General features: G+C 32.6%; 1 protein-coding gene across 4 annotated transcripts; it reads left to right on the forward strand.

The window, feature by feature from the left end:
• The first annotated feature begins 1,677 nt into the window (after window positions 1-1,677).
• Window positions 1,678-7,693, forward strand: LOC120069237. Of its 4 annotated transcripts, none has more exons than XM_039020947.1 (4): window positions 1,678-1,880; window positions 2,542-2,629; window positions 5,315-6,980; window positions 7,175-7,693. In XM_039020947.1, exons 2-4 carry the CDS (start codon window positions 2,600-2,602, stop codon window positions 7,531-7,533), a joined length of 2,055 nt encoding a protein of 684 aa, XP_038876875.1. In that variant the 5' UTR covers window positions 1,678-1,880; window positions 2,542-2,599; the 3' UTR covers window positions 7,534-7,693. The 4 variants fall into 4 exon arrangements, with proteins under 4 accessions (XP_038876875.1, XP_038876874.1, XP_038876877.1 ...); XM_039020946.1 differs by having other exon boundaries at window positions 2,558-2,629; XM_039020949.1 differs by lacking the exon at window positions 2,542-2,629 and having other exon boundaries at window positions 5,232-6,980.
• The last annotated feature ends 5,067 nt before the right edge of the window (window positions 7,694-12,760 follow it).

Consider the following 12,760-nt stretch of genomic DNA (forward strand, 5'->3'; position numbering starts at 1 on the left):
TTTATTTCTAATTTATCACCATTACCTATCGTGACCAATTCATTACCTCCATATTCCACTGAGTTTATGAGATTGTTGTAATCACAGGTCACATGATTGGATGCCCCACTGTCGACATAGCAATTTGAATCGTTCATGTTTTCAGAATTGGGGACAAATGAGTTTCCACTTTGCGTAGTCATCAGTGTTATAAGGGACTTACCATTGTTGTTCTTTGAGTTGTTCCCTTTATTAGAGTTGTGATTAAGGCCAAATTCCTTATTCTACTTGTTGTAGCACACATCTATTGTATGTCTGATTTTTCCACAGACTTGACATATAGGTCGAAATCATCCTCTGTCACAGCCTCAAGTTCCATTCTGATTACCACAACGACCGTGGGGTTGTACCTAATGATTTGATGTAGGTCTACTACTGACCATGTTAACTGATGGGGCATTGTTCGCAGCTCCTGCTCTTTGAGCATTTTGAGCTTCCAGGCGCTTTACATATGGCAGTAACTCATAATGCATTTGCAACTAGGTGATGTCTGGCTTGCCTTAAAGAGTAGCTACAATGGCATTGTAATCTTCATCAAGTTCGAGGAGAACTTGTGAGATTAAAGCTCTTGTTGGAACATGACTTCCAACTTGACCTAGATTATCATAATGAAGTTTCATTTGTCGTAAATACTAAAACATACTAGCATTACCTTTTCTTGTCTGCTGAAAAGTTTGGCAAAGGTAGTCTTCCTCTGCCCGAGATTGAATCCCAAAGAGTTCTTGGATTGCATCCCACAAGTCTTTTGATCATGCATATCCCATGACTATGTAGTTACTTCCAGTGTCATTGAATTATAGTGTCATCCCAGGAGTAGCTGATCAACAATAAGTCAGGTTTCATAGGCAGGATTTAAAACTTCTTCTGCTAGTAAATTTGTGGTGTTGCTTCCTTCGGTTTGAGATTTGAGGCTTCAGTGGTGGTTGTTCCACTTGCGCTGGTTGTGTTACGTCTGAGGAACATAGGAGGACAAACAATTTTTCCTAGGAGGTAGCCTTCAATTCTGTATCCACGAAGGATAGGGAGGGTCAAATTCTTCCAGAGGAGAAAGTTCCCTCGATCTAATTTGATTGTGGTGATCTGATTCAATAGTTGGTTGAGTGGAGGGCTGCTGAAATTGGGTGTCCCAGATGATGAGTTGCGAGAGGCATTAGCCATGATTCTCTAATACCAAAATAAGAAAAATGGACAAGCAATTTTGTATTTCTTTCTCACAGAGATAATAGCCTTACGACTAATTTATACAAAGGGCGCCTTAAATTAAGGCAAACAATTGAAGGAAAAGAATAACAAATATTACCCCTCTCATACAATAATTGGTACACAAAAATATTCATAAAAATAGAATATTAATAATCAGAATCTTCTGGAATTAGTCTAACATGGCTCCTGTTGTATAACTGGTTGAACACTTGGACTTATTTTTGCTAATTGTGTTGTTGACTTGTCTTTGGGCTGACTTTTTTCTTAAATAACATGGTCAATGGACTAGCATCTAATGAATATTTATTATCATAATATTTATAATACATTTAAACTTTTCAAATAGAAAAATGGAAAATTTCACCCAAAAATGACACACGAAAACCACGTGCTGATCACGTGACGGAGAAAAATGATGGCGAATTCCGCGTTTCCTCCTCGCTCGACAAAGCAAGCAGTCAACTAATTTATCGCCGTTGTATTTCAATTACTCGGCTCCTTTCCCTTTCCTCCAATCGGCCGTCACTTTCTTCCCGGAGTCCCGGCGGCCGGAATCTCATCCTTCCAACTTCGGACCTTCCGATGATACTAAACTTCTATTTCAGATCTTCTCCTTCTTACTAATTCTGTCTCCCCAGGTACTCTCACTGTTGAACTCTTCAACGCATTACTCTCTCTCAGCAACTTTTTATAAATATTGTTTTCAGTAGTCTTTGGAAGCTTAATTCTCATGGAATTCTGTTTCTATGAAGCTAATTTTTGGAATAATTCATTGTCTTAGCTGTTTCTAAAGATGGTAGTAATTAGCATGAGTTGATAAATTAAAGCTTAGTTGCATGTTTTAATTTAGAGCTTACCGTAAGCAAATGAGTTGTAGTTGAAGTCACTTTCAGATTCTGAATCTGTCAGAAAATGGGAAAGGGATGAGAAATGGAAAAGGGATGAGAACATTAACTTAAGTAAATGGTGTTTACACAAACAAACTGGATTTGTGAATAGTGGATAGATGTTGTTTGCTGTGTGGATTTTGGTATTTCTAATGTTTTATGAATAGAATTAGTAACTGCAGAAGTTCTGATGTGAGAACATAGTAGTTATGTGGTATTTTCAGTACATGAATGGATTGGGATGCTTTGGATTTGGAACATTTCCTTCATACTAGATTCACTTTTTCACCTGAAAGAATGAGGATTTCATTTTTCTACTTTTTCTGTGCTTATTCTTTGTGTTTTTAGTGTCAAATGATTGATCTGCCTTAGAAAGTAAAAGTGAAAAAACTTTTCCCGTTAATCATAACAGCTCAGGTTTGTTTTAGGCTCTTTGGGCTGCATCAGTGTAGGGGCATGTCATTGTTGAAATGTATATGCTGGATTTTCTACATTGTAAGGTAATGTGGAGGCTCAACACAAACTGAAGTGTAAGACTGTTCTCAGACAAGTTTGTGATAACTTGAATGCAAAACTTTGAAAACTCAAGAACACAGTTGTACAAGATCTCTTGTTCAAATTAACTATTAACTTGAATGATTTTTTTTTTTTTAAAAAAAAGGGACTTTTGGAATCTTTAGATGTAGGTGATGCCTACTTTAGAAAACCTGAACAAAAGTAAGTAGTAGGAAAGAGTTGGAAAGACTCTTCACAAAAGATAAGAATATAATATTTAAAAGAGAGATGGAAAAGAGCCTTGAGTGAGAATAACATCTGAATGTATTTTGAGTGAATGAGGATGAGGACCTTAAGACCTTTATATTGGCTTGCCATGAAGAAGAATTAGATGAAGTCTTGAAAGTTTAGAAAATCAAGGTTAGATTCTTTCTGCTGTGTCCATTAAGAATGTTCACCATTTGTCAACTGCCTGCAACATGGAAATGTTATAGTTGTGGACCTTGGTCTTCAGTTGATTTAAAGTCATCAGGTAGTCCATAGATGGTCTTTGATCAAGTATGTTCATCATAATAAACAATAGAGTTACTTTGATTCTGGCTCTGCAGTCGTCAAATAGTCTGTCTTCCCACCTGAAGGTGCATCTGATATGCTTCAAAATTTCTAGAAGTTAAGTACTAGTAGAACTTTGAGTTGATCTTCATTGTATTTATTTTGATCAACTGACTATTCAAGTGACTCTCTTTAGTCATTGCGATTTTTTTGGTTCTGTAAAGGCTAAAGATTTTAGCAATGGATCTCTCATCAGCTATCTTGAAGATGTATCAATCACCACTGTCTAATGAATGATGGAATCTAAAAAAAAAAAAACATGATTTTTTTAATAAAAAATTTAAGTAGAAAATTTTCAGATTTTTGGATTCCAGAAATTTTGTAACTCTGGAAGGCAGGCTTTTTTTAAGTTCCTGTTTAGAGTGACTTTCCAAGTCTTTAAAACCACTGTCTAACACTTAAAACCCTTTTTAAAACACTGGGTAAGTCATTCAAATAAGCTTTAAGTCTAGATCACTTTGAACTTTGAAGTCCAAAGACAGCTTTTCTAGTTCTTGCTAGGTCTTATCTTATTCTTTTCAACCATATCTTCCTCTTTCAATCTCATTTTCCTTCAATCCTGGGATAGAAGGGCAGAGGTCTTTGATATTTTCTCCAGTCAAGTTTTGGTCGTTCTTGAAAATTTGTTAGACCTCCCATTATAAATACTTATTATGCAAGGAAATGCAATAGTGAAGCTTTAGTTGGATAAGAGAGATTGTTCTATTTAGAGTAAGGGAGGGGTTGTAAAGAGAGAACTATTGTGAATTAGAAAGGGAGATAGTTGTATATGGAGTAGTGATTGAGGTCATCTTCTCTATTTGTATCCGTTGAAAGTCCTGCTTGTACATGACAATGATATTGAATGGGAAGAGATAGAGCTTGAAATTGAAACTGATGCCGTGAACGAAGTAAAGATGTCCCTCAATTTTGTCATTGTTCTTATGACACAGTAATATAGCAAAGTGAGGCACTGGTCCTAATCCGTCGTGAAGTAGCTAAAATTTTAACCCATGGCTGGATTTTCTTATCTAGAAGAAATTGTGAAGCAGCACGATTTTTATCTCCCAGCCATGGGATAAAAAATTAAATATTGAAGTCTCTGAGGTTTCAAGTTATGGAAATTTTTGTGGAAGGAAAATGAATTTGTAAAGGAATGGTTCTGTTACTTCAAGGTTCTACCTTTGTCCCTTGCTGATGAATTTTATCATTGGATTTAGGGGACATTGATATCATTTTAGGGATACTGCAGCTTAAAATATCAGGCACCAATGATGAAGATTATCTTGTGAAGTGAGGCAAGCTTACCCTTTCTTCTGAAGAGGAAGAGCAAGTCATTTTTATACCCAAGGTTTGCCACCCTAGAAAGAGAAGCATAGATCACCAAATTTAACTATTTGCAGGCACACTTCTTGTTTACCTCTTTTTGTTGGATAAGTCTTTTTGTATGCCTTCTTTCTTTCATTCTTAACTTATAACGGAAGCTTGACTTTCTATCTGGAAAAATTTAAAAAAAAAAAAACAATCACAGACACATCCCCAATTAGCATCCGACCGACTATATAGGGATGCTAAATTACCAACATGCTAGTCCCTTTTCCGCTCCTATTTCACTAGTTAAAAAAGTTGGAATTTGGCTTTTCGCATTAATTTTCAGCATGTCAGGATATTGGTCCTTCAAAGTTCAAAATTTTCTATCATCGTAATCAAGGAGCTCTTAGATGAATTAAAGGGAGCCACAATTCTTTCCTTGCTTGACTTAACTTCTGGATATAACCAAATAACTAAGGGCCAGAGAAGATGATTGTAAGACTACCTTTTGTGTGCACGAGTATCACTCTTAGTGAGCTTTGGGCTTAAAACTGCCTAGCTTACGTACCACTTATTAATTTCCTCCTCTCTCTCTCTCTCTCCCCATTAAATTTTAAATGTCTTCTCATCTATCTCTTCTATGTGTTATTTTTCCTCATTTTACTGTTATCATACTTCTGACCTACTGCAGTATTTATATTCTAGGGGCACAGAATATTGTATACCTTCTGCAATGGTAAAGGCATTCTACTAAATCATAGCTTAACAGATTGTGATACTTCCTACAGACAATGGTTCGAGGAAGGGATGCTTGCTGGGAACATTGTGTCCTTGTTGATGCAACACGACAGAAGGTTCGCTGTAATTATTGTCAGCGGGAATTCAGTGGAGGTGTATACAGGATGAAATTTCATTTGGCTCAAATTAAAAACAAAGATATAGTTCCATGTGCTGAAGTTCCGACCGATGTTCGAGACCATATTCAAGGTATATTAAGCACTCCTAAGAAACAGAAAGCACCTAAGAAACCAAAGGTGGATATGGAAACTGCAACAAATGGACAGCAACATAGCTCCTCAGCTAGTGGTGGTATCCATCATGGATCCAGTGGTCAGAATGAAAGCAACTGCCCATCGACGTTTCCGTGCCCTTCACCAAGTGCACAACCGCCAATTGATGATGTGCAAAAGCAGAAGAAGGATGAGACTGATAAAAAAGTTGCCATCTTTTTCTTCCATAATTCTATTCCTTTCAGTGCTGCTAAGTCCTTGTATTATCAGGAAATGGTGAATGCAATAGCAGAATATGGAGTAGGATACAAAGCACCAAGTTATGAGAAATTAAAATCTACTCTTTTGGATAAAGTGAAAGGTGACATACATAATTCTTACAAAAAGTATGGAGATGAATGGAAAGAAACAGGCTGCACTATCCTGTGTGATAGCTGGTCAGATGGACGCACCAAATCATTTCTAGTCATTTCTATTACGTGTTCTAAAGGAATGCTGTTTCTGAAGTCAGTCGATATATCGGGTCATGAAGATGATGCGACTTACCTGTCCGACTTGCTTGAGACCATCGTCCTCGAGGTTGGAGTGGAGAATGTTGTCCAAGTTATTACAGATGCTACTGCCAGTTATGTCTATGCTGGAAGGCTTCTCATGACCAAGTACACTTCCTTATTTTGGTCTCCATGTGTTTCTTACTGTGTTAATCAGATGTTGGAGGACATAAGTAAAATCGAGTGGGTCGGTACAGTATTGGAGGAGGCAAAGATCATCACCCGCTACATTTATAGTCATGCATCGATTTTGAATACAATGCGAAAATTCACCAGTGGGAAGGAATTGATCAGGCCGAGAATTACTAGATTTGTGACTAATTTTCTCTCCTTGAGGTCCATTGTGATTTTTGAGGACAATCTCAAACACATGTTTGCTCATTCCGAGTGGCTGTCCTCAATTTATAGCAGGCGGCCTGATGCACAGGCAATTATTTCCTTGCTGTATTTGGATAGATTTTGGAAGGATGCACAAGAAGCTGTCAACATTACTGAACCACTTATAAGAATTCTGAGAATTGTTGATGGAGACATGCCTGCCATGGGCTATATATTTGAAGGAATAGAGAGGGCAAAGGTTGAAATAAAAACATATTACAATGGCATTGAGGATAAATATGTGCCTATTTGGGAGACAATCGACCGGAGATGGAATTTGCAGCTTCACACAACGTTGCACACAGCAGCAGCATTCCTTAACCCGTCTGTTTTTTACAATCCAAACTTCAAGATTGATCTGAGAATCAGAAACGGATTTCAGGAAGCCATGTTGAAGATGGCAACGACTGATAAAGATAAAATGGAGATCACTAGAGAACATCCTGCTTATGTAAATGGACAAGGTGCTCTTGGTACTGACTTTGCTATCTTGGGGAGAACTATAAATGCCCCAGGTATGATATCCATTGAGCTATGCTCGATCCTTTAAAAAAAGAAAAAAAAAATCCTTTACAAACTATGAAATGTGGGTGTAGAAGCATTTGAATGAACCCATTTTCTATAAATTTTACATGGCTGCTCAAGGATTCCATTGGCCTACTATGGTACTTTTGTTTTTTCATTTTCATTTTCTATATTGCATCCTCAGGTGATTGGTGGTCTGGGTACGGTTACGAAATCCCCACACTCCAGAGAGCGGCAATACGAATACTAAACCAACCCTGTAGTTCTTATGGGTGCAGTAGATGGAACTGGAGCACGTTCGAAACCTTACATTCGAAGAAGCGTAGTAGAGCCGAACAAGAAAAGTTGAATGATTTAGTGTTTGTACAGTGCAATCTTTGGTTGCAACACATTTGTTTGACTCGGGATGGTAAATATAAACCCGTCGTATTTGATGATATAGATGTGAGTTTAGAATGGCCTACCGAGTTCGAAACCTCAGCTCATGTTTTAGATGATTCATGGTTGGATAATCTGCCTCTTGAATGTAGAGGCAGCCCTTAATATTTTCAAGGCAATCTGGAACAGATAGTTGATTCACCTGATTGCATATCATCTCCAAATATTGCATTCAAGGGTTCATGTATATCAAAGAGAAGTCAATTAGTATTTAACTCAAACTTAAATTTGATATGTAAATTAGAGGACACAAGTTCTTTGATCATGTATAGAGGGGTACAATCTGATCTCAATTTTTTTTAGAAAAAAAAAAAATTAAGTGGGATGTTGTCTTTATTGGATTTTATAAGAGTTTGACCCCTTTAGATTTTAAGTCAAATTACAAATGTAATTAGTTAATTACTTGAAACCTTAAAAATTTTACTCACTGTATTTAGAACTGACTCTTGTGATTCCAAAGATGGGCAATTTTCTAAAAATGCTATGAAAATCTTAGTTAAATTTCAAAAACTATAGAGAAATATTGAAAGTTGTCTTTTTAGTCTTTGAGTTTTAAAGAATATGTGTTTGGTTAATGAGTTTTCATAACATACATTTTGGTCCCGGTGTATACTTAAGTTTTCAAAATGTATCTTTATAGCCTCTGAGTATTTAAAAATAGGTGTAAAAGGTTCATGTAGTAATTTTTTTATTATTTTAAATTAGAAATAAAATTTTAAAAAATTAGCTATTCTCTCTCAAATTAACTTTTAAACTTTATTTTTTAATTTAAAATGTCATATAATTATGTAAAATAATAATAATAAAGTACTTTAGAGATCTTTTAAACATATTCTTAAAAGCTTGAAGACTACAAATATATTTTGAAAATTTAGGGACCAAATGTACTTATTTTAATAAATTCAAAGACTAAAAAATGTATTTTTTGAAAACGTTATAAAAAGTCTATAATAGCATTTTTTTTTTTAATGTTATTGTATGTGATATTTATTGTAGTACAACTACATAATTACATCAAGAGAAACAAGAGACTCAAAAAGGATAAAGAGACCAGAAGAGAAGATTGCTCCATCAACATCTTGGAAGCCGACGAATGGACCAGAACATTGCTCAAACGATAAACATGGTTAAAGAAACATTTACTTTTTACTTTAGTGTAAAAACTGTTAACATATTATTATTAAAATAATGTCACAAAATATTATTATTGTTAAATTTATGCCATTTTAGCTTAAAAGTAAAAATATGTCTAGTCAAGACTACATAATAAAAAAATTGATGTAAGGACCAAAATTGTTGACGATGGGACTAAAAAACAAGATTATCTTAAACATAAAAAGCTAGCGCCCTGATTGATATCTATTTTATTTTTTATTTTTATTTTTGAAGATTAAATTTATGAATACTATTTTTACCTCCAAATTTCTTTTTTTGTTATCTATTTTTCAACAATGGTTTAAAAGATAAAGCCAAATTTTGATAACTAAAAAAAATAACTTCAAAAAGTTGTTATTGTTTTTGGAATTTTGGCTAAGAATTCAACCATTGTAAATAAGAAATATGCAAATCATTGTATGAAATATGAATGAAATAGATTTAGTTTTCAAAAATAAAAACCAAAAACTAAATAGTTACCAAACATGACCTAAAATATCAAATTTAAAAACTAAGACCATGTTTGGTAACCATTTAGTTTTATGTTTTTGTTTTTGGAAACTAAGCTTATTTAATTTACATTTCTTACAATGATTTGCATCTTTCTTAAATATAATGGTTGAGTTCTTAGCCAAATTTCAAAAACAAAAACAACTTTTTGAAAGCTACTTTTTTTTAGTTCTCAAAATTTGGCTTGCTTAGTTGAACTATTGGTGAAAAGTGGATAATAAAAGAAGAAATTTGGAGGTGGAAGTAGTGTTCATAGACTTATTTTCAAAAACAAAAGCAAAAAATAAAATAGTTATCAAACATGATCTATGGAATTCAAATACAACCTAAGATAAATCTTAGGGACCAAAAGTAATATTTTCTTTTTATTTATTTTTTAGTTCAATAATTATAAAAGTGGATATTCGAACTTAACTATTTTTGTCAATGTAATAATTTTGTATACTATGTTCAAGTTTACAAAAAAAAAGTTAAAAAATGTATTTGGTCCCTAAATTTTCATAAAAGTAACAATTTAGCCTTTGAACTTTGGTTTGTAATGATTTAGTCTCTATACTTTCAATTTTGTTATAATTTAGTCCCTGAAATTTCATATGTAATAATTCAATCCTTGTATTTTTTAATTCATAACAATTTAGTCTCTAACATAAATCAATTTTTAAAGTGGATGTCAATTTTTATTAATTTATAATGTAGACTTTATATTTTATAAAAAATTGAGTCTCTAATTAGTTTATCGATTTATTTAGGCAAGAAATCTCATTAAATCTTAACATTAATTTCTATAAGAGTGACTAAATTATTACATAATTGAAAATTCAAAAACTAAATTGTTACGTTTATGAAAGTTTAGAGTCTGGTTTTTAATTAAAAAAATAAAAAAGAAGAGGACAAAAAGTTTATCATCAAATGTGTCTTATTTCCTTAAATACCCTTTTTCCCATTCTTCCAATTTTGTTGTGATGATGAAAGCAATTTTGTGGGTGGTGTGTTTTTTCTTTTTCCTTCTTCTTCTTCTTTTTTTTTTTTTTTTTTTTTTTTTTTTTTTTTTTTTTTGGCTCTTGTCTATAATAATAATAATCAACAACTAAGACAACCCTAACTTAAATTAGGAAACAAGATAACTTTCCCATATTCTCATGCCCTTTTGCCTTCTTTCCAAGTCTCTATAATTATCACCATTTCCACCCACAAAGGAGCAAAAGGTGCCCTCTTTTTATACATGTTTGATCTTTATTATTTATTATTTATTTTATATTCTCAATTTTACTATTACATTTTCTCAATCAAGTTCTTTCTTCATACATTTTTAAAAAAATGGAGGTTAAATTATAAGTTTATTCGTCTTAAATTATTTTCAAATTTGTGATTAATAGGTTTGTCAGATAGATTCCTAAATTTTTAATTTTGTCTATATATACAAATTCATAAACTTTCTATTTTATATTTAATACGCTTTTTTACACGTCTGGCATTTAAAAAAATGAATTGGTTAATTAGACATAAATTAAATTTTGTGTTTAATAGAATCTTAAACATTAAATTTTGTATCTAATTTATTCGTGAATTTGGAAAAAATATATATACTCTAAACATGGTGAAAATATATTGGATATATAATATTGAAAGTTCATAAATTTATTAGATGCTTTTTAAAATTTTGAGACCTATAAACGTTCTTTCTAAAAGTTAAGAATTATCGATTAATTATTAACATATTTGGACATTTGTGCAACTGAGATGTTAATTGACCTATACAACTTATCTTGTCTATCAACAAAATTCAGTTATTTCAAATGGCAAGTTTAAGTAAATTTTAAAACAATTTGCTAACAAAATAACTCAACACAGAATTTTTAATATATTTCTTATAAAAATTGAGATATTTAAAATATCTAAAAAAAAATTAAAAATAACCTAAAAGAATTGTGGAAGATATATTTACTTTAGGTGCACTAACTCTAGTTTAATTTCTCTTTTGTATTCTGATCTAAGAGTGAAAAGAGTGGTGTGAATGGTTCATAAGTTTTAAGAGAGTGTTATTGTGTAATTGAGATTATAGTGATAAATGATGTATATGTGATTATAATTGTTTTTTATATCTTTTCAATAATAATAATAATAATAATAATTTTTTGCATAGTAAATTTTTTTTTTATAGATAATTTTCTTTTGAGTTTTGAGTTTTGAATTTTGAGTTCTCTATGTAAATTCTTGTGTTTCTTATTCTTATTATTTTCTTTTAAGATTTTTTTTTTTCTTATTCTAGCTATAAAAGTGGAGGATTTTTGCCGATAAGTGTATTAGAGTTTTAAGTTTGTAGTTTCTTGGATTATGAATATGCTTTATATTAGGTTTTATGTCCTAACACTCGTGGTTTGTAAACATTAAACTTATTCTGAAAACTTAATAAATTGTTATTGAATATATAAATTGCTTATTTCGTTTTAGAAATAAAACCAATAAACTAAAAGATCCATGACTATTACATGAATACTTAAACTTTATGTGGAGACATAAAAGTGGATCGGGTTCGAGTAAATAGTCAAAATGGTCAATAGTATATGAATAAGGTTGGGTGTCTTATTCTGGTAACACTATTGGATGCAGCCCACTTTGTAGTTGTTACAAGGAGTTGTAAACTGCTACAAAGTGATCCTAATTCGTACATGTAATGACATGAGGATTGGGGGCGTTATGTGCAATGAGTTTATACAAGATCGGATCACGAAATAAGTCACTCTTACTTTATAACGTTGTTTACTGCTTAGGACTGATTCTTTCAAAGCGATGACCTAGGTAACTTGACCTAAATCCTGAGCTAACTATGAACTCCTGTTTATTCGGGATTGTCTTTAGATTTGCATGGGTGAGGATTGGCTCAACAACGCCGGCTCAATAAGCCTCCCATTTCAGAGGTAAGACGAAGTAGATAGCTAGGAACATAGGGTGCAAGATAGAATTCACTCTTACCCTCTTTTAGGGATAGTAGAGAGGTTGTTTCCTCTAAGTGCTGACTCCAGATCTTGAACAAGGGGCTCTACCCTCTCATTGGTCCGAAAGGGACTCAGTTTGATGATCGGATCGCAAACCAATTGTTCATTAGAGGATCAGTGGGACTTAAGAAACAAGAGGTAATCTTGGGGGTAAAATAGTCATTTGATCTAACCGTTATTACGAACAATTTGTGAAAGGTTAATTTACTAAGCATGATTATATCAAGTGGACACAATATATCTACAATGGGGGAGTGTAACTCTAGGCTTTAGAGGAGTGACCCAGTAGTTAACGAATGGGGGCTAATTAGCCAATTAATCTCAGATCGTTGGAATCCATGATCTGTAGGTCCACGAGGTCCCCTACTAGCTCACAAATGGTTTGGCCTTACAATAGTGTGATAAGTTGATTTGAAACATTCAAATTAGAATTAAGGGAATTAGTAATTATATGTGATATAATTACGCATTTAATTTTGGAAGTAAACGAAATTGGAGAATCAATTAATATTTAAATATTAAATTCATGAAAGTGAAATTGGTAATAAATTAATTTAATATTTGATATTAAATTAATTAGAATTAATTAAATTATTTAATTATTTATTTATGATTAATTTTATTAGATAAATTAATTATTTATTATTAATTTTATTAGATAAATTAATTAT

The sequence above is a fragment of the Benincasa hispida genome, unplaced genomic scaffold, assembly GCF_009727055.1.
Source record: "Benincasa hispida cultivar B227 unplaced genomic scaffold, ASM972705v1 Contig285, whole genome shotgun sequence".
Classification (NCBI taxonomy): Eukaryota; Viridiplantae; Streptophyta; class Magnoliopsida; order Cucurbitales; family Cucurbitaceae; genus Benincasa; species Benincasa hispida.

Bases quoted from the DNA above. Each gene is read 5' to 3' on its own strand.
- LOC120069237 (XM_039020947.1), top strand. From the start codon at position 2,600: ATGTATATGCTGGATTTTCTACATTGTAAG. The intron at 2,630-5,314 runs GTAATGTGGAGG...TACTTCCTACAG, and splicing joins TGGATTTTCTACATTGTAAG to ACAATGGTTCGAGGAAGGGA. The intron at 6,981-7,174 runs GTATGATATCCA...TTGCATCCTCAG, and splicing joins GAGAACTATAAATGCCCCAG to GTGATTGGTGGTCTGGGTAC.